General features: G+C 49.7%; 1 protein-coding gene across 1 annotated transcript in view; it reads left to right on the top strand.

The window, feature by feature from the left end:
• CUL2 (cullin 2) overlaps nt 1-20908 on the top strand; it is a 178501-nt gene that overhangs the window by 130875 nt on the left and 26718 nt on the right. Inside the window, exons 16-19 of the mRNA XM_075316773.1 lie at nt 10905-10982; nt 11528-11594; nt 13801-14003; nt 14908-15009. Coding sequence (XP_075172888.1) covers nt 10905-10982; nt 11528-11594; nt 13801-14003; nt 14908-15009 — 450 coding nt within the window. The remainder of the gene's footprint in view (nt 1-10904; nt 10983-11527; nt 11595-13800; nt 14004-14907; nt 15010-20908) is intronic.

Genomic DNA, 20908 nt, shown 5'->3' on the forward strand with positions numbered 1-20908 from the left:
TCACCCTGCAGTGCGTGCAGCCGCGGTGATGACGAGCGCTGCTTCACTGCCCGTGCAGTCTGTGTCCCGCTCCCTGCCAGCCCCGCAGCTGCCCGCACTGCAATGTCAGTGTCTGCCCGCAGTATCAGCAGCTTCTCACGCCGCGGGGCTGGCAGGGAGCGGGACACTGACTGCTAAAGGTGATGTCACACACAGCGACAACGACGTTGCTGCTACGTCACCATTTTCTGTCTCGTCGCTGTCGCTGTGTGTGACATCCAGCAACGAGCTGGCCCCTACTGTGAGGTCGCCGCTCGTTGCTGAATGTCCAGCTTCATTTTTTGGTCGTCGCTCTCCCGCTGTGACGCACAGATCGCTGTGTGTGACAGCGAGAGAGCGACGAAATGAAGGGAGCAGGAGCCGGCGTCTGGCAGCTGCGGTAAGCTGTAACCAAGGTAAACATCGGGTAACCAAGGTGGTTACCCGATATTTACCTTCGTTACCAGCCTCCACCGCTCTCACGCTGCCAGCGCCGGCTCCTGCTCTTTGCACATGTAGCTGCAGTACACATCGTGTAATTAACCCGATGTGTACTGTAGCTAGGAGAGCAAGAAGCCAGCGCTAAGCAGTGTGCGCGGCTCCCTGCTCTCTGCACATGTAGCTGCAGGTTAGATTAGATGAGATAATTACCTGCTGTGACGATCTCCTGCCTCCTGACGTCACCGCGGTCACTGCCTTCTCTGCCCGTCTCGCGGGCGGCCCGAGACTGTCACTAGCAGTGACGTCACGGGCTCTCGCGATACTGCGTAGAACGCGGCGGGCATAGAAGTCAGTGACAGCGCTGACGTCAGCAGAGCAGGAGATCGTTACTGCAGGTAATGATCTCATCTAACCTCCTGACGGCAGCGCTCGGCATCCCCTGCAGTGACCTGGGCTGACCTATTGTTAGCTCAGGTCACTGCACGGCTCTCCCAGCCAATGGGACATTTTGTTCTTCATTGACTGGAAGTCTCATTGACTATGGTATGGATCGCCGTGCGACCCCCTTATTGGATTACGCCGGACCCGGATTGGATTGTTCTTGTCAATAAATTGTTGAAAGAGGGAATGTGGGGAGTGTTTTTTTCAAATAAAACTTTTTTTGTTGTCTATTTTTTATTTCTTACTGACTGGGTTGGTGATGTCGGGTATCTGATAGACGCCTGACCTCACCAACCCCAGGGCTTGATGCCAGGTGACATTACACATCTGGCATCAACCCCATATATTACCTCGTTTGCCAACGCACCAGGGCAACGGGATGAGTTGGGGCAAAGCGCCAGGATTGGCACATCCAATGGATGCGCCACTTCTGGGGCAGCTGTAGCCTGCTATTTTTAGGCTGGGGAGTGTCCAATAACGGTGGACCTCCCTAGTCTGAGAATACCAGACCACAGCTGTCCGCTTTACTTTGGCTGGTGTTGCAATTTGGGGGGGACCCCACGTTTTTTGTTTTAAATTATTTATTTAATTTTAAATAGCGTGGGGTGCCCTCTGTTTTGGATTACCAGCCAAGGTGAAGCTGCCAGCTGTGGTCTGCAGGCTGCAGCCGTCTGCTTTACCTTAGCTGGCTACAAAAGATAGAGGGGACCTCACGTCGTTGTTTGTTTTTTTTTTTTTTATTTATTTATTGGCTAAATACAAGGCTAAGCACCCTTTAGTGCCACTTGAAAGACACTAAAGGGTGCCAGCTTAGAATATGCGGGGGGGGGGGTAGGACATTATATTGGTCTTTCTCATCTATTATCTATCCCTCTATCTATCCCTTGATTCATTCATCCATCCCTCTATTTATCCCTCTAGCTATCTGTCTCTATCCCTCTAGCTATCTAGCTGCTTCCGTTTTTTGCAGTATGAAAAAATAGGAAGGTACGCAGATGACACACGGACCATATACGGAACGGAACGGATGCCACACAGTTGCATCCGTGAAAAAACATGACCATTTTTTTGCAGACCGCAAAAACAGGGGCAGTCCTGTGAATGTAGCCTAATCAAGAGGCTTATGAGGGTGATGTATTTAATTACAAAAAACTGTTTTTTCTTGGTTTATGTGTTTATTTACTGTCACTTACAGATTACTGCCCGTGATTGCACTTAGTAATCAACTCACCTGCGCCCGCTCCCGCTCTCCATGGTGCTGATCGCTCCCGCGGTGCAGCATCCGGCCGGAGCTGACCCCCGCAGCAGCTGCTTCCGGGTCGGCTGTGTCGCGCATCATGAATATGCGTGACAATAATGAGCTGGCTCAGAAGCAGCAGGCTGCACGGGCTGCAGAGGACATCGCTGGACGCCGGGTGAGTTAAAATGTTTTTTATTTTAAAAGCACGTTTTTTTCTGGCACGTGTTTCACGGATCACACCACTGCGTGGTCCGTGGGACATCAGTGATGCCAGAAAAAAATGGACATGTCTCCGTGCGGCAATCACGCACACGCGGGTACGCCGCACGGAGACACGTGCAGTGAAAAATCACTGACGTGTGCGCAGACCCATTCATTATAATGGGTCTGCGTATGTCAGTGATTCTGGTACGTTTAAAAAAAAAAAAAAAGCACAAACGTACCAGAATCACTAACATGTGAAAGGGGCCTTACACAGTATTCATTTATCTATAAGGGGTGAGGAACATGTAACAACTCTCTCTGTTACCATTGTGGATGGGATGTGAGCTGATTGCTGTGTCACAGATGAGAGAAGCTGGATCTCTGCTCTGTCACATGCTGCTGAGAGGTCAGGTGCTGGGCAGAATACTGACAGCCATTGAATGTGCAGAGGGAGGGCAGGGGGCGTTTCTGGACACTGAGGCTGGGTGGTGCCAGCTCTGACTGAGGTTTGGCAACCAAGAATACAGGAAGTGGTCATGTTTGCTGGAGCTGAATGTAAACAAGGTGCTGCAGAGAATAAAGGGATAATTCAAGAGGAACAAAAGTTAGAAAACTAAAAATAACAATGTATGGGTGATTTATATGACAATACAGCACAGATTAGCTTACAATTTTTTTTTGGAGTGTATGTCGGATAACTCCTTTAATGAAAAAAAATACATGGACATCCTTAATAAGAAAATGCTGCCTTCTGCTCAACACCTGTTTTCAGGGGATTATATCTTCCAGGATGATAATGCTCCTTGTCACAGAGCTAAGACAGTAACGGAATGGAAAAAAAAGAACAAGGTGGCTACTACTAACCGGCCAGCCCAGTCCCCGGACCTCAACCCAGTTGAAAATTTGTGGCACAAGGTATCAATAGAGATATCTAAAAAACAGCCAAGGACCAAGAGAGAGTTGATTGAGGCTCCGATACAGGCCTGGAACCACATCATCACTCGTGACCATCTGCAGAAGCTTGATCACTCAATGCCACAGAGATGCAAGTTGGTGCTCAAGAGCAAAGGCTGACAAATTATTAGACGCTAAAGATGCACTCAAAAAGCCCTTTTCAGGACTCTGAATTACATAAAAAATAATAAATCTTAAAAAGTAAAATTTAAGTCTGTGTGAACTTGCATTGGAAGGTAATGAACTTAGAAACCTGTTCACCATTCTACACACTGTACTGGTGTAGGTATGGTTATGCTGGAAAAATAAATATCACAAAAGCACATACCATAACAATTTATACACTTGGGACATTAAAAAATGAGTATGGCATACAATGAGGGATTACAAAAACATATATGTTCCACCAGTTTCACTGTAGAGATGCAGAAGTATGAAATATGTAGTTTTCTTTATGCCTATGCAGGACTTATGAACACTACTGTACATATTGGCGGCACAGCCGGAGCTGACGACATATTTGCATTGCTGACCCTGGGTCATTAGCAAATAGACTGTAGCACCGGTTTGACAGCTGCAGTGACAGGTACCCGCACTGGTAATAACGTCTGAACAATGCGGAGCTGTCATCACCAGTACGCTCCACTAGACGACGTCATTATCAGGTGTGCACCGGACCTGCTGGAAACGTTCCTCTACCAAGGAGCGGATGATCATTGCTTTTGTACATATTTGGTCTGTTCTTTTGATGTGCAGGTTCATAACTTGTTCTCTGCATTTGTAATTCCGGGTTAATCAGTCCTATTGCATTAAAGACAAAAACTTACTCAGGACCTCAGGACATGGAAACCATAAACCTAAATGGGCCACCATGTAAAATCTCTGGCCAAACAAGACTGCCTACTTGTTACCGCTGTGGCCAGTGATTGGCTGCAGTGGTCACATATGTTATTCTGGAACAGAATGTACAAAGGCCAGTTCTATACGAACTACTTGGTCAGGATGAACCTATATGAGTGCTGCAGTTACTGTTCGGCTGACGTGGGCACATGACCGTCCAGACCAAACAAGGTATGGATCCCATCCATAAAACTTAGCACCTGGAAGTCGAGCGATGAGGGTATGGTAAGGTAAGTAAGCTTTATTACTTGTGGGAAAAAAAAAGTGGAAAATCCCCTTTTTAAATGTATTTTTGTTGGTATATGTTTAATATACAAACATAAAGGTAAACACAGATGGATGCATCAGTCCATTGACGCCAGGTCTTCTGTAGGTGTTGAGACAGCCGTCTTGTCCATGTGTCCCATACACAGGAATGCTCATATTGTTCGCTATAGGACATGCCGGATCATTAGAAAGATTGTTTGGTACTTTTTTTGTATTGACATCTTATCCTTCAGATAAGTCATTAATATTAGATCAGTGGAGTTGCAGCACTTGGCATCCCCATTGATCAACTGTTCCCTGGGGCCGGTGGCAGCTGGATCAGTTGGAGAACAGCACAGCTCCATCAGCTGTATAATGGCTATAGCTGGTACTGCAGATATGCTCTTTTGTTTTGTTGTTTTTTTTGTAAATGCTTGGCCAGCAAAAAAGTGTTTTTGGTTTGGGTCACGGATCAAAATTAGTCCATTTGGGGTCTTTCTTCATCGTTCCTATGGGAGACCCAGACCATGGGTGTATAGCTTCTGCCTCCGGAGGACACACAAAGTACTACACTAAAAAGTGTAGCTCCTCCCTCCGAGCATATACACCCCCTGGATAACCAAATATAGCCAGTTCAATGCTTTGTGTTCAGGAGGCACACATCCACACATGCATTCTCATCTGATTTTTGATTTTAAAGAGTTTGAAGAAAAGCGAGTCCAAGCTGGACCCCCGGCATGTCCCTTCTCACCCCACTGTGTCGGCGGTGTTGTTAAGGTTGATTTCAAGGCTGGAGCCTTACATGCCGCGCTCCTTCACCATCCCTCGGGCTCTGGCTTGAAGTGGGAGCCAGCACGGTTCTCACTGCTTTGCAGGAGATCGGTCTCCATCCGCAGCCCTTTCAGGACCCTGCCGGACAGAGCACTCATCCCTCAGGGACCTGGCCCTGCGTCTCACAAGCTAAGTATTTGAGACGTTATTGTCAGGGGGTCCCTTGCATCTTTATTGTTGGGGAGAGTGTGTCAGGTTACTTTGGTGACATTTCCGGCCGGTTCTCTGGTTTTCACCTGAGAACCGCGTTGAGGGTGCCTGCGCGCCGGCCGCATTGTAAAATTTAGGCCCAGGCTTCGGCTGCGGCCTACTTTCGTTTTCACTGCCCCTGCATGTCAGTCATGCAGAGGGACAGTGCGGCGTCGCCCACCGGCCGTTCAGCACAGGGGAGGACACTCCTCTCTGAGATGTTTCCCTCCCCTGTATATCTCCTTGGCCCTCCGGTTCCTGCTCTTGGACTAGGCCCCGCCCCCCCCTCCTCACTCCGGCGCCATTTTATCAGCGTTCTCACACTGATCGGCGCTGGCTGCTGCATCTCTGCAACCTGTCTGGGGATCCGAGCTGTGGGATCCGGAGGGCACACAAAACGGTCTGGTAAGCCACAACCTCTGGTTGTGGACCTTCTTATACACTCTCTGGGGGTCATTCTGAAGGAGTGTGTTCTTTACTGCAGAGCCCCCACCTCAGCAGCATGTCTCACACTAGGAGCAAGGCTGCAAGGCTGTACTCAATATGCACTGCATGTAAGCTCGTACTGCCTGAACCGAGCACATATCCTCATTGTGAGGCCTGCTCTAACATGGTGGTGCCTCAGCCTGGAGTCTCCCCAGTGGTCCCTCCGGCTGCTCCGGCCCCGGTGGCTGAACCCCTGGCTTGGGTAGAATTGTTTTCTAAGTCTATCTCCCAGTCCTTTGCCGACTCCATGGGAGAGTTGTCCCGGACTCTGCTGAGCATGCATCAGCCCCCTTCTCAGTGCGCCTCTGCTGCTTCGGCTCGCTCTGCAGAGCTCACAGAGGATTCTTCATCTGCTCCAAGACCCGTCCTCCTAAAAGGAGACGCAGGGTCCCCTCTCCTTCCTCGTCCCGCGGCTCCGATTCACGAGCCGACTCGCAGGACGAGGAGGATGTCTTTACTGGGGGCTCGGACGCTACCTCCATGTGCCCCATTGATCTGACCGAGGGTGATGCAGATGTTAGTGATTTGATTGCGTCCATTAATTCTGTACTGGACCTCAATACGCCAGTATCAGAGGAGCAACCCTCTCTGGCAGAAAAGCACCAGTTTACCTCGCCTAAGAGAACAAGGAGTGTGTTCTTTAACCACTCCAGTTTTCAAGCCACTGTGTTCAAGCCCAGAGCCTGTCCTGACAAACGCTTCCCAAAGCGTGGTTCTGATGACCGTTATCCTTTTCCACCAGAGGTGGTCAAGGAGTGGGCTCACTCACCAAAGGTAGACCCTCCGGTGTCTAGACTCTCAGCCCGGACAGTTGTATCTGTGGCTGATGGCACCTCACTTAAGGATCCCACTGACCGCCAGGTTGACCTCCTGGCCAAGTCTGTCTATGAAGCGGCAGGGGCCTCGTTCTCCCCATCCTTTGCAGCAGTGTGGGCTCTCAAAGCCATCTCTGCTTCCCTAGAGGAGATGCATTCCCTCACTAGGGACTCAAGGCAACCAATTCAGGCATAAACTTCCCAGGCTTCAGCCTTTTTAGCCTACGCCATGTCTGCCATGCTGGAGGCCTCTCACCGCACTGCGGTGGCCTCCGCTAATTCCCTCGCTATCCGCAGGATCTTGTGGCTTCGAGAGTGGAAGGCAGATGCTTCCTCAAAGAAGTACCTTGCTGGGCTCCCATTTGCTGGGTCCAGGCTGTTCGGTGAACAACTGAATGAAATTATTAAGGAGGCTACTGGCGGGAAGAGTACTTCCTTGCCACAGACTAAATCCAGGAAACCTGTCCAGGGCAGGAACCAGTCGAGGTTTCGTTCCTTTCGTTCCTCTAACTGGTCGTCCTCTAAGCCCTCGGCCTCGTCCACTAACTCAGCCAAGGACCAGAAGCCCACCTGGCGCAAGAAGCCGCGTCCACAAAAGTCCGCAGGAGCTGCTGCCACTAAGGCAGCCTCCTCTTGACTATCTGGCCGAGCCAGCAACATCCTTGGTCGGTGGCAGGCTCTCCCACTTTGGCGACGTGTGGTTTCAACACGTCTCCGATCAGTTGGTGCGGGATATCATCTCCCACGGCTACAGGATAGTTCTCTTCCAGCCCGCCAAACAGATTTTTTCTGTCAACTCCCCCCTGCTCCAAGGCCGCCGCCTTCTCTCAGGCCGTGGCATCCTTGCAGGCCAACGGAGTAATTGTACCGGTTCCCGCCAGGGAACGGTTCAGAGGTTTCTACTCAAACCTCTTCCTAGTCCCCAAAAAGGACGGTTCCTTCCGGCCCATCCTGGATCTCAAGCTTCTCAACAAGCATGTTCAGGTGCGGCATTTTCGCATGGAGTCTCTGCGATCAGTCATTGCCTCAATGACCCAAGGAGATTTCCTGGCATCCATCGACATCAGAGATGCCTATCTGCATGTGCCAATTGCAGTTTCACACCAGCGTTGGCTACGTTTTGCAATCGGAGAGGAACATTTCCAATTCGTGGCTCTCCCCTTCGGGTTAGCCACGGCCCCTCGAGTATTCACCAAGGTCATGGCAGCAGTGGTTGCGGTTCTGCACCTCCAGGGGTTGGCAGTGATTCCTTACCTGGACGACCTTCTTGTCAAGGCTTCATCCAGTGCAGACTGTCAGCGGAGTGTCTCGCTCACTCTCGCCACTCTTGTTCAATTCGGGTGGCTTGTCAATCTGCCCAAGTCCACTCTGACCCTGACCCAAAAACTCACGTACCTAGGGATGCAATTCGAGACTCTGCCGGCACTTGTCAAGCTGCCCTTAGTCAAACAGCAGTCCCTCTATCTGGCGATGCGCTCTCTGTTGAGGCCCCGCCGTCATTCCATCAGGCACCTCATGCAGGTGCTGGGTCAGATGGTGGTGTCAATGGAAGCGGTTCCCTTTGCCCAGTTCCATCTGCGTCCTCTGCAGCTGGACATTCTCCGCTGTTGGACAAGCGGACTTCTTCCTTGCACAGGTTGGTGGCTCTGTCGCCACAGACCAGGAGCTCTCTTCAGTGGTGGCTTCGGCCCCTCTCTCTGTCTCAGGGACGCGCCTTCCTGACCCCGTCCTGGGTGATCCTCACCACGGATGCCAGTCTATCCGGCTGGGGAGCAGTATTTCTCCACCACCGAGCACAGGGCACTTGGACTCCGTCCGAATCAGCCCTCTCGATCAATGTGCTGGAAATCAGAGCTGTGCTCCTAGCTCTTGTAGCCTTTCACCACCTGTTGGCGGGCAAGCACATTCGAGTCCAGTCAGACAACGCGACAGCAGTTGCCTACATCAATCACCAGGGCGGGGCTCGCAGCCGCCTGGCAATGTTGGAGGTTCAACGCATCCTTCAGTGGACGGAGGACTCAAAGTCCACCATATCCGCAGTCCACATCCCAGGCGTAGAAAACTGGGAGGCAGATTATCTCAGCCGTCAAACCGTGGACAGCGGCGAGTGGGCTCTGCATCCGGCAGTGTTCCGGTCGATCTGCCGCAAGTGGGGCACTCCGGAAGTGGATCTAATGGCATCCCGGCACAACAACAAGGTCCCGGTTTATGTGGCTCGCTCCCACGATCCTCAGGCCTTTGCAGCGGACGCGCTGGTCCAGGATTGGTCCCAGTTCCGTCTGTCTTACGTGTTTCCCCCTCTAGCTCTCTTGCCCAGAGTCCTGCGCAAGATCAGAATGGAGGGCCATCGGGTCATACTCATTGCTCCAGACTGGCCCAGGCGAGTTTGGTACCCAGACCTGCTCCGTCTGTCCGTAGAGGTGCCGTGGCATCTCCCGGACCGCCCAGACCTTCTCTCACAAGGTCCGTTTTTCCGCCAGAATTCTGCGGCTCTCAGATTGACGGCGTGGCTCTTGAGTCCTGGATCCTAACGGCTTCCGGCATTCCTCCCGAAGTCATCTCCACTATGACTCAGGCTCGGAAGTCTTCCTCGGCCAAAATTTACCACAGGACTTGGAGAATTTTCCTGTCCTGGTGTCGTTCTTCCGGCCATGCCCCTTGGCCTTTTTCCTTGCCGACCATCCTGTCCTTTCTACAGTCCGGTCTGCAGCTAGGACTATCCCTCAATTCCCTTAAGGGACAGGTCTCGGCTCTGTCAGTGTTGTTCCAGCGGCGTATCGCCCGACTGGCTCAGGTGCGCACCTTCATGCAGGGCGCATCTCACATCATTCCACCTTACCGGCGGCCTTTGGATGCCTGGGACCTTAATCTGGTCCTCACAGCCTTACAGAAACCCCCCTTTGAGCCTCTTAGGGAGGTTTCTTTGTTTCGACTTTCACAGAAAGTCGTCTTCCTGGTGGCCATAACTTCTCTCAGGAGAGTCTCTGATTTGGCTGCGCTCTCTTCGGAGTCACCTTTTTTGTTTTTTCATCAAGACAAGGTGGTTCTCCGTCCGACTCCGGACTTTCTCCCTAAGGTGGTGTCTCCTTTCCACCTTAACCAGGACATTTCATTGCCTTCCTTTTGTCCGGCTCCTGTTCATCGCTTTGAGAAAGCGTTGCATACTTTAGATCTGGTGCGGGCGCTCCGGATCTATTTGTCACGCACCGCTGTTCTTAGGCGGTGCACCTCTCTTTTTGTGCTGACCACTGGTCAGCGCAAGGGTCTCTCGGCTTCTAAACCGACCCTAGCTCGTTGGATTAGGTCGGCCGTATCCGATGCCTACCAGTGTACTCAGGTGCCTCCCCCGCCGGGGATCAAGGCACACTCGACCAGAGCTGTCGGTGCCTCTTGGGCTTTCAGGTACCAGGCTACGGCTCAGCAGGTCTGTCAGGCTGCCACTTGGTCTAGTCTGCACACCTTTTCGAAGCACTACCAAGTGCATGCTCATGCTTCGGCAGATGCGAGCTTGGGCAGACGCATCCTTCAGGCAGCTGTCGCCCATTTGTGAAGTTAGTTGTTGCCTACTTCTCAGTTTTCTGTTTATTTCCCACTCATGGACTGCTTTGAGACGTCCCATGGTCTGGGTCTCCCATAGGAACGATGAAGAAAAAGAGAATTTTGTTTACTTACCGTAAATTCTTTTTCTTATAGTTCCGTAATGGGAGACCCAGCACCCTCCCTGTTGCCTGTTGGCAGTTTCTTGTTCCGCGTGTTATCACCGGCTGTTGTAGACAGAGGCTCCGGTTGTTCCGGTTTTTTGCTCTATCTCTACTTGTGGGTGGCTATTCTCCTTCAGCTTTTGCACTAAACTGGCTATATTTGGTTATCCAGGGGGTGTATATGCTCGGAGGGAGGAGCTACACTTTTTAGTGTAGTACTTTGTGTGTCCTCCGGAGGCAGAAGCTATACACCCATGGTCTGGGTCTCCCATTACGGAACTATAAGAAAAAGAATTTACGGTAAGTAAACAAAATTCTCTTTTTTTATGTACAAGAAAAAAAAATGGGCATCTGAATAAGGTATAGTGGGCAGTGCGTCACCTGTTCTGTATCACCATCTAATGTACAATGTGTAATTCCCGCATACGTTTGTTTTAGGCTGGTGCATGGCCTTTGACTCAGGCGCCATCCTCCACATTTGCCATCCCTCAGGAACTGGAAAAGAGCGTTCAGATGGTAAGGGCCAGCTTTTACAAGTTCTTGTTTTTTTTTTTTTTTGTTTTTTTTGGGTTTTTTTTCTTTGCTAAATATTTTTATGATCACCTTCAAGGATAAGTGGTAAGTTTTTGATCAATTGACTGACCCACCTGTTTGACTGGAGTGGCGGTCTGATACACTTACTGACGCTCCAATCGTACTGTATTTAGGACCCCTGTTCTTATGATCAATAAGATGGATCCCACAGTGATCACTTACTGCTTGCATACATGTTATATACTGTCACACAGGCCGGTGTTTCTTGTACTCCTGATTAACATGGACACTGTGCTCAGTGAAGCTTTCATGTGTATATTAGTGAGGAAAAAAGAATAAGGGGATCCATCATCTTCCTCACTCCGTACATTTACCAAAAGGACAGTCCGATGGCTCCCATACACATGGCCAGCCGAGTATTGTGTGGCGTGTCTGCAATTTAAGACTGGGAATTTTTATTTTTTTTATTTTCTGATAGAAATTGACTTTGTTTCATGCAAGCCGTTTGTCTTTTGTTTATTCTGCAGTTTGAATTATTTTACAACCAGCATTTTAGTGGCAGGAAGCTGACGTGGTTGCACTATTTGTGTACAGGTAAGATATGGATATGATGTAGTGCTGTAGCTGTAACCTGGCAATGGGCGAGGAAGAATACAGAATATATGTATGTGCATTACTATGGGTTGCGTTTAGGGTGCTTTCACACATCTGGCTTTTCGCCGGTTTGCCGGATCCGGCACACTCCAGTATAATGGTATCGCGGGAAGCTCCGGTCACATGCTTCCAATACCCAGCGTGTCCTGATCATGTGCATCCACCCTAAGAAAGTGCCAGAAATGGCGGAGGTTACGTGAGTAAGGGGTACTTTGCACGTTGCGACATCGCTACTGCGATATCATCGGGGTCAAATTGAAAGTGACGCACATCCGGTGCCGGTAACGATGTCACAACGTGTAAAGCCTAGAAGCACCGATAAACGATCGCAAAAGCGTCGAAAATCGGTGATCTGTGTCGGTCATTTCCATAATTTCGCTGCAGCGACAGGTACAATGTTGTTCCACGTTCCTGCGGCAGCACACATCGCTGTGTATGAAGCCGCAGGAGCGAGGAACATCTCCTTACCTGCGTCCCGCCTGCAATGCGGAAGGGAGAAGGTGGGCGGGATGTTTATGTCCCACTCATCTCTGCCCCTCCGCTTCTATTGGCCGCCTGCTGTGTGACGTCACTGTGACGCCGCACGACCCGCCCCCGTAGGAAGGAGGTGGGTCGCCGGCCAGAGTGACGTCGCAGGGCAGGTAAGTCCGTGTGAAGCTGCCGTAGTGATAATGTTCGCTATGGCAGCTATCACAAGATATCGCATCTGCGACGGGGGCGGGGACTATCGCACTCGGCATCGCTACAATCGGCTAGCGATGTCGCAGCGTGCAAAGTACCCCTTAGTGCCAATAGATCGCCACACTGTGATGAACATTCCCTAGGATGCTAACGCCATGAAATCCCATTAAACGGTACAGGGATTGTTATGACTGTACAAACGTGTTCTTTATGTAAAGCATTATGCTCCGTCACACAATGCATTTTGAGTAAACAGAAACTGGAAAGACAATGAGCGCAAATAGTCTTATCTGAGAAGAAACCTGGAGACAAAAGTGTACTTTTGCTCACTTGGTGAAGACGCAGCTACTGTGTCAACTTGGGAGAAAAGCTGCTGCCAATCCAAGAGAAGGAAAATCTTATGGAACTGGAGTCAAATGGGTTAAAATCGGCGCTGCCAATAATTCAGTGATAGAGAAGACAGGAAAAATATAGAAATGTGGCTTAAAGAGGACCAACCACCAGGATTTTCCTATATAAACTAAAGCCAGTGCTATACTGGTGCTATCATGCTGATTCTATACATAGCTTTAGTTGTGAGATCGAATGTATAGTTTCTGAAATATAGGCAAGTAAAGTTTGTGAAATGCGCTGTTATTTGATTGATAGTAGCTACAGAATATCTGATAGCTGGGGTCGGGTTTTGTTATTCCCGCCCCTGTCTGCTGCCTATCCTTGCTCCCCTTGTCTTATTACAGTGGGAGGAAGGATAGGAGGAAGGACAGACAGGGGCGGGACTAACTAGCAAAACCCAACCCACCTATTAGATATTCTGCAGCACCTATCAATCAAATAACAGTGCATTTCACAAACTTGCCTATATTTCAGAAAGTATGCATCCAATCTCACAACTAAAGGTATGTATAGAATCAGCATGATCGCGCCAGTATAGCACTGGCTTTAGTTAATATAGGGAAATCCTGGTGGGTGGTCCTCTTAAATGGTCAACGCATTTCGAAGTCATACACTTCTGCATCAGGACAAACCACAGTGATAAGTGAAGCCTGCAGATGTGATCTTAAAGACCTTTAGATCCGCTTCTGCAGGTTCACTCATCACTGTGGTTTGTCCTGATTAAGAAGTGTCACTTTCAAACGCGTTGACCATTAAGTTGTAGTTTTACATTTTTCTCGTGTCCTGTTCATCAATGAATTACTGGCAGAGCAGATTTTAATCCACTCGTCTCCAGTTTCATACATACTGTATTTTGGAGCAGAGTTATTGAGATTGCCATCCTATTGCATATGCCATGTAACCGTGTTGTAAGATGGGCTACCATTCAGGTACCTCTGGCCTCAACTCTACGTTTTTTTTTTTTCTTTGGGGACTTTGACCGTGTGTTGCATGTATACGATTGATTGGGCACATCTCGTAAAGATGAATTTATATCTTTTAATGTCCATATAATCAAAATATTTTCGTACAGGTGAAGTGAAAATGAACTACTTGTCTAAACCCTACGTAGCTATGGTCACTACCTACCAAATGGCCGTCCTACTGGTCTTCAACAACAGTGAATCGGTCACCTATAAGGAGCTACAAGACAGCACACAGATGAATGAGAAGGAGCTGACCAAGACCATCAAATCTCTACTGGATGTGAAAATGATAAACCACGATTCTGACAAGGTTTGGGTTTAGTGATTGAGGAAGTTCATTAACGTCAACCAGACCCCATTAGGCTTGGCATGTAAAGTAATCAGGTTTCCCGTTCATCCTGGTGTGCTCCCAAATTCCACATAAATACACATGGTGCCAAATACATCTCATCTGATCCATGTTTCCCTTGGTTTGAACTATCTGGTTGTTCTCTTAGGCATTAAATTATAGTTAAAAAAAAAAAATCTCACCCATCAGTAGACCTATATGTGTTAATCTACTTGAAGGGGTTCAAAGAATATTGCCGCCTCTTGATGCTGCTCCAGTCTTTGTTGACCATGCCAGCTATATCAGCGGGGCCATGCAGCTCCATGATTGGCTGCAGTGCTGTCGAAAAATGGAACGGGATATGACACTGCAGCCAATTAAGAGGGGGAGCAGTATCGGGGGGCCCTGCTGACCCCTTAGACGGTTTGTGAAGTCCTATTTTGGCTGTTCTTTTTTTACCTCCCTGAGCCTTTTGAAGCAATAAATACATGTACTTTGTCCTGAGGAGCTGGATACCTGGACAAGATTACAGGGCATGTCCCTTTCAAAGAATATAGTCTTAGAAAGGCGACATCCCGTGAAACCTTGCCCTGGTATCCAGCTTAGGACAAAGTGCATGTATCCATCTTTATATACAGAACTCTTCCAATGTTTCCATACACTGCCATGTCTTAATTTGTAGTCCTTAAACCTGTCCATACACCTTACATAACTGTTGGCCAAACGCTATTCCTTCCGACCCCTACATACACTTGCATGCTCTGCTCAGTGTGCAGCTGTAAGTAGGGGTCAGACGCTGTAGCTTCTCTCTATACATAACTCTGCTTCTGACTGCAGCCTGTAAAACTGCATGAAACTCACTTGACTTCCTTTTATTCCACTGCAGGAAGATGTGGACATCGAATCAATATTTTCATTAAATATGAATTTCAGCAGTAAAAGGACGAAATTCAAAATCACTACACCAATGCAAAAGGATACACCACAGGTTAGTGTCCTCTTTTTTTTTTTTTTTTTTTTTCCCCCCCCCCACAAGTGGCTCACCAAGATCTTGTTCATCTGTTATTTGTGAGTAAGCTAAAGGCCCCGTTACACCGGGGGTAAGCATTCTGTGATGCACATCCGGCATCGTTAGCGACGTCGTTGCGTGTAACAGCAAGGAACGACCGTTAACGATGGAAAATACTCACCTTATCGTCCATCGTTGACACGTCGTTCCTTTTCAAAAAATCGTTGATTGTTGATCTCGCAGGTTGTTCGTCGTTCCCGAGGCAGCACACCTCGCTACGTGTGACACCTCGGGAGCGACGACGTACAGCTTACCTGCGGCCGCCGGCAATGAGGAAGGAAGGAGGTGAGCGGGATGTTACGTCCCGCTCATCTCCACCCCTCCGCTTCTATTGGGCGGCCGCTTAGTGATGCCGACGAACGTCCCCCTTAGAAAGGAGGCGGTTCGCTGGATACAGCGACATCCCTAGGCAGGTAAGTTCGTGTGACGGCTCCAAATGATTTTGTGCGCCACGGGCAGCGATTTCCCCGTGACACACAAACGACGGGGGCGGGTGCTTTCACCAGCGATATCACTAGCGATATCGCTGCGTGTAACACCTCCTTTAGAAGTTTAGATTTGTATGCCAGAAAGGTATCTATTGCCTAATATCCGTCGTATATATGCTTACATTTTTTATATATATAATATGACACATTAAAATTGCAACACCATGTAGGGAAGTGTCAATGAATTATGGAGCTCACGGGATGGATAAGACATACTAATGATACGCAAGGAAGGAAAAAATGGACAAAAATTCAAAATATCTCAATTTAATCAGTATCTAGTATGAGAACTGCATGTAGAAATCCCTGCACTTTCACACCACTTTGGCCTATATCAGTGGTGTCTGAGGAATGTTCTTCCACACTGAATGCACTTGTGCAAATCATCAGGATCCTCTGCTGGCAGCTCCTTTTGCAGTTTGTCTCAATTGTGCTGGATAGGAGAACAGTTTGATGATGCTGCAAGCCATGGTAGCACTTCTAGGCCATAGATACCAAACATTTATTAGTTTTAGTTTTATGAAAGGGATCATAAAAATTCAGAAGTTTGTAAAAAAAAAAAAAAAAAAAAAATTGCACTTTTATCAACCTTTTTCGATACCCAAAGTTCTCAGTGATGGCTTATTTTCTGCATCATGCCCTGACATTTTCAATTTCAACATTTTGGGTAGATACAATGTTTTGATTTGCCATATTAATGCAATGTTGCGGCAACCAAAATAAAAACTTAATTCTGGCGCTTTGTTTGGGGGTTTTTTTTTTCCTCGATACGCTACCGATCAGATTAATTGATTTTATCTTTTGATAAATCTGGTATTTCTGAATGTGGCGATACCAAATGTGTGGTGTGTTTTTTTTTTTTTTGTTTTTTTTTTTTGTTTTTTTTATAAATTGTATTGTATTCTGGTTTTATTTTCAATAGGGCAAAAGGGGGGGTGATTTGAATGGATTCAGACTAAGGCTCATTTACACAAGCAGATACAAGCTGTATGGGGACAATTGTTCTATGCATATTGTATACATAAGTGGTGCTGGGGAGGTCTATATAAATAATCCGGCCAGTCAGCTATCCTGCATTTTCTTATTTGCCAGCTGATATGTTTACATGGACTAATAGTTGGGATCAAGTGTTCTTAGGCTATGTGCCCACGGGGACAGTGTCCTACGGTTATATCCGCAGGTCATTCCGCAGGTGCTCCCAGAAAACTGCAGCAAACTTCTGTCTGTTTCCATGCTGCGGATGTATTGCAGAATGTCCTGCGGATATGGTTGCGGGCATTCTGCATTGAGGATACAGTACCATGGCTTCGGCACTGCATCCTCCATGCAGAACAAGTGCTGCAGCGATCGGGGCGCTTATATTACTTACCTCCATCATGCAGCACCTCGCTTTCCGGCAGCCGGGTCACTCTGTCAGCGTCTGGTGCACTGTGCTGGAGAAGGTGGGCGGGCCTGAACTAGCTCTGGCTGTCACATGACCGGAGCTCGTGCAGGCCCCGCCCACCTCTTCCTTCCTGTACCTGGATCGACCGCGCTCCTGTGCACCGGACGGAGAAAGTGACATCATCGTCTTCTATCAAGGCAGGTAAGTATATGGGACCCTGCGGAGAAGTCTGCAGGAATAATTCCCATGCCACTGATTTTTCCGCAGGGAATTCCGCATTATTTCCGCTGCGGAAAAAAACGCAGCGTGGGCACAGCAGTTCCCAAATGCCATAGAAATGGCTGGGGAGTAGCTGTGCTGCAGATTTCTGGAAAATCCGTGGAATTTCCGCGAAAAAAACGCGGCAAATTCCGCACATTTTCCACAGCGTGGGCACATAGCCTTACGATCCCTCACTTGGCATATTCTTGTCCTGGTCCGTGTAAAAGGGTCTTTTGTGCCGATACACATAAGGCTCATTTTGACAAGTATATTATTGCTTAGTGGTAAGAAAAGTCCCCTGTATATGTTTTAGCGTTCAAAAAGTCGAACTCCTATTTCTTCATCGTTCCTTATGGGAGACCCAGACCATGGGTGTATAGCTTCTGCCTCCGGAGGACACACAAAGTACTACACTAAAAAGTGTAGCTCCTCCCTCCTAGCATATACACCCCCTGGATAACCAAATATAGCCAGTTCAATGCTTTGTGTTCAGGAGGCACACATCCACATTCATGCATTCTCATCTGATTTTCATTTTAAAGAGTTTGAAGAAAAGCGGGTCCAAGCCTGGACTCCCGGCATGTCCCTTCTCACCCCACTGTGTCGGCGGTGTTGTTAAGGTTGATTTCAGGGCTGAAGCCTTACATGCCGCGCTCCTTCACCATCCCTCGGGCTCTGGCTTGAAGTGGGAGCCAGCACGGTTCTCACTGCTTTGCAGGAGACCGGTCTCCATCCGCAGCCCTTTCAGGACCCTGCCGGACGGAGCGCTCACCCCTCAGGGACCTGGCCCTGCGTCTCACAAGCTAACTATTGAGACGTTATTGTCAGGGGGTCCCTTGTACTTTAATGTTGGGGAGAGTGTGTTTTGTAAACTTTGTGACATTTCCGGCCGGTTCTCCGGTTTTCACCAGAGAACCGCGCCGAGGGTGCCTGAGTGCCGGCCGCATTGTAAAATTTAGGCCCCGGCTTCGGCTGCGGCCTAGTTTCGTTTTCACTGCCCCTGCATGTCAGTCATGCAGAGGGACAGTGCGGCGCCGCCCACCGGCCGTTCAGCACAGGGGAGGACACTCCTCTCTGAGGAGAGGTTCCCCTCCCCTGTATATCCCCTTGGCCCTCCGGTTCCCACTCTTGGACTAGGCCCCGCCCCCCCTCCTCACTCCGGCGCCATTTTATCAGCGTTCTCACACTGATCGGCGCTGGCTGCTGCATCTCTGCAACCTGTCTGGGGGTCCGAGCTGTGGAATCCGGAGGGCACACAAAACGGTCTGGTAAGCCACAACCTCTGGTTTGTGGACTTTCTTATACACTCTCTGGGCATTCTGAAGGAGTGTATTCTTTACTGCAGAGCCTCCACCTCAGCAGCATGTCTCACACTAGGAGCAAGGCTGCAAGGCTGTACTCAATATGCACTGCATGTAAGCTCGTACTGCCTGAACCGAGCACATATCCTCATTGTGATGCCTGCTCTAACATGGTGGTGCCTCAGCCTGGAGTATCCCTAGTGGTCCCTCTGGCTGCTCCGGCCCCGGTGGCTGAACCCCCGGCCTGGGTAGAATTGTTTTCTAAGTCTATCTCCCAGTCCTTCGCCGACTCCATGGGACAGCTGTCCCGGACTCTGCTAACCTTGCATCAGCCCCCTTCTCAGGGCGCCTCTGCTGCTTCGGCTCGCTCTGCAGAGCTCACAGAGGATTCTTCATCTGCTCCCAGACCCCGTCCCCCTTAGAGGAGACACGGGGATCCCTCTCCTTCCTCGTCCCGCGGCTCCGATTCACGAGCCGACCCGCAGGACGAGGAGGATATCTTTACTGGGGGCTCGGACGCTACCTCCATGTGCCCCATTGATCTGACCGAGGGTGATGCAGATGTGAGTGATTTGATTGCGTCCATTAATTCTGTACTGGACCTCAATCCGCCAGTATCAGAGGAGCAACCCTCTCTGGCAGAAAAGCACCAGTTTACCTTGCCTAAGAGAACAAGGAGTGTGTTCTTTAACCACTCCAGTTTTCAAGCCACTGTGTTCAAGCCCAGAGCCTGTCCTGACAAACGCTTCCCAAAGCGTGGTTCTGATGACCGTTATCCTTTTCCACCAGAGGTGGTCAAGGAGTGGGCTCACTCACCAAAGGTAGACCCTCCGGTGTCTAGACTCTCAGCCCGGACAGTTGTATCTGTGGCTGATGGCACCTCACTTAAGGATCCCACTGACCGCCAGGTTGACCTCCTGGCCAAGTCTGTCTGAGGCGGCAGGGGCCTCGTTCTCCCCATCCTTTGCAGCAGTGTGGGCTCTCAAAGCCATCTCTGCTTCCCTAGAGGAGATGCACTCCCTCACTAGGGACTCTATGCCTGAATTGGTTGCCTTAACTTCCCAGGCTTCAGCCTTTTCAGCCTACGCCATGTCTGCCATGCTGGAGGCCTCTCACCGCACTGCGGTGGCCTCCGCTAATTCCCTCGCTATCCGCAGGGTCTTGTGGCTTCGACAGTGGAGGGCAGATGCTTCCTCAAAGAAGTACCTTGCTGGGCTCCCATTTGCTGGGTCCAGGCTGTTTGGTGAACAACTGGATGAAATAATTAAGGAGGCTACTGGCGGGAAGAGTACTTCCTTGCCACAGACTAAAACCAAGAAACCTGTCCAGGGCAGGAATCAGTCGAGGTTTCGTTCCTTTCGTTCCTCTAACTGGTCGTCCTCTAAGCCCTCGGCCTCGTCCACTAACTCAGCCAAGGACCAGAAGCCCACCTGGCGCAAGAAGCCGCGTCCACAAAAGTCCGCAGGAACTGCTGCCACCAAGGCAGCCTCCTCTTGACTATCTGGCCGAGCCAGCAATGTCCTTGGTCGGTGGCAGGCTCTCCCACTTTGGCGACGTGTGGTTTCAACACGTCCCCGATCAGTGGGTGCGGGATATCATCTCCCACGGCTACAGGATAGAGTTCTCTTCCAGCCCGCCAAACAGATTTTTTCTGTCAACTCCCCCCTGCTCCAAGGTCGCCGCCTTCTCTCAGGCCGTGGCATCCTTGCAGGCCAGCGGAGTGATTGTACCGGTTCCCGCCAGGGAACGGTTCAGAGGTTTTTACTCAAATCTCTTCCTAGTCCCCAAAAAGGACGGTTCCCTCCGGCCCATCCTGGATCTCAAGCTTCTCAACAAGCATGTTCAGGTGCGGCACTTTCGCATGGAGTCTCTGCGATCAGTCATTGCCTCAATGACCCAAGGAGATTTCCTGGCATCCATCGACATCAGAGATGCCTATCTGCATGTGCCAATTGCAGTTTCACACCAGCGTTGGCTACGTTTTGCAATCGGAGAGGAACATTTCCAATTCGTGGCTCTCCCCTTCGGGTTAGCCACGGCCCCTCGAGTATTTACCAAGGTCATGGCAGCAGTGGTTGCAGTTCTGCACCTCCAGGGGTTGGCAGTGATTCCTTACCTGGACGACCTTCTTGTCAAGGCTTCATCCAGCGCAGACTGTCAGCGGAGTGTCTCGCTCACTCTCACCACTCTTGTTCAATTCGGGTGGCTTGTCAATCTGCCCAAGTCCACTCTGACCCCGACCCAAAAACTCACGTACCTAGGGATGCAATTCGAGACTCTGCCAGCACTTGTCAAGCTGCCCTTAGTCAAACAGCAGTCCCTCCATCTGGCGGTGCGCTCTCTGTTGAGGCCCCGCCGTCATTCCATCAGGCACCTCATGCAGG

This window comes from Anomaloglossus baeobatrachus, chromosome 6 (assembly GCF_048569485.1).
Source record: "Anomaloglossus baeobatrachus isolate aAnoBae1 chromosome 6, aAnoBae1.hap1, whole genome shotgun sequence".
NCBI lineage: Eukaryota > Metazoa > Chordata > Amphibia > Anura > Aromobatidae > Anomaloglossus > Anomaloglossus baeobatrachus.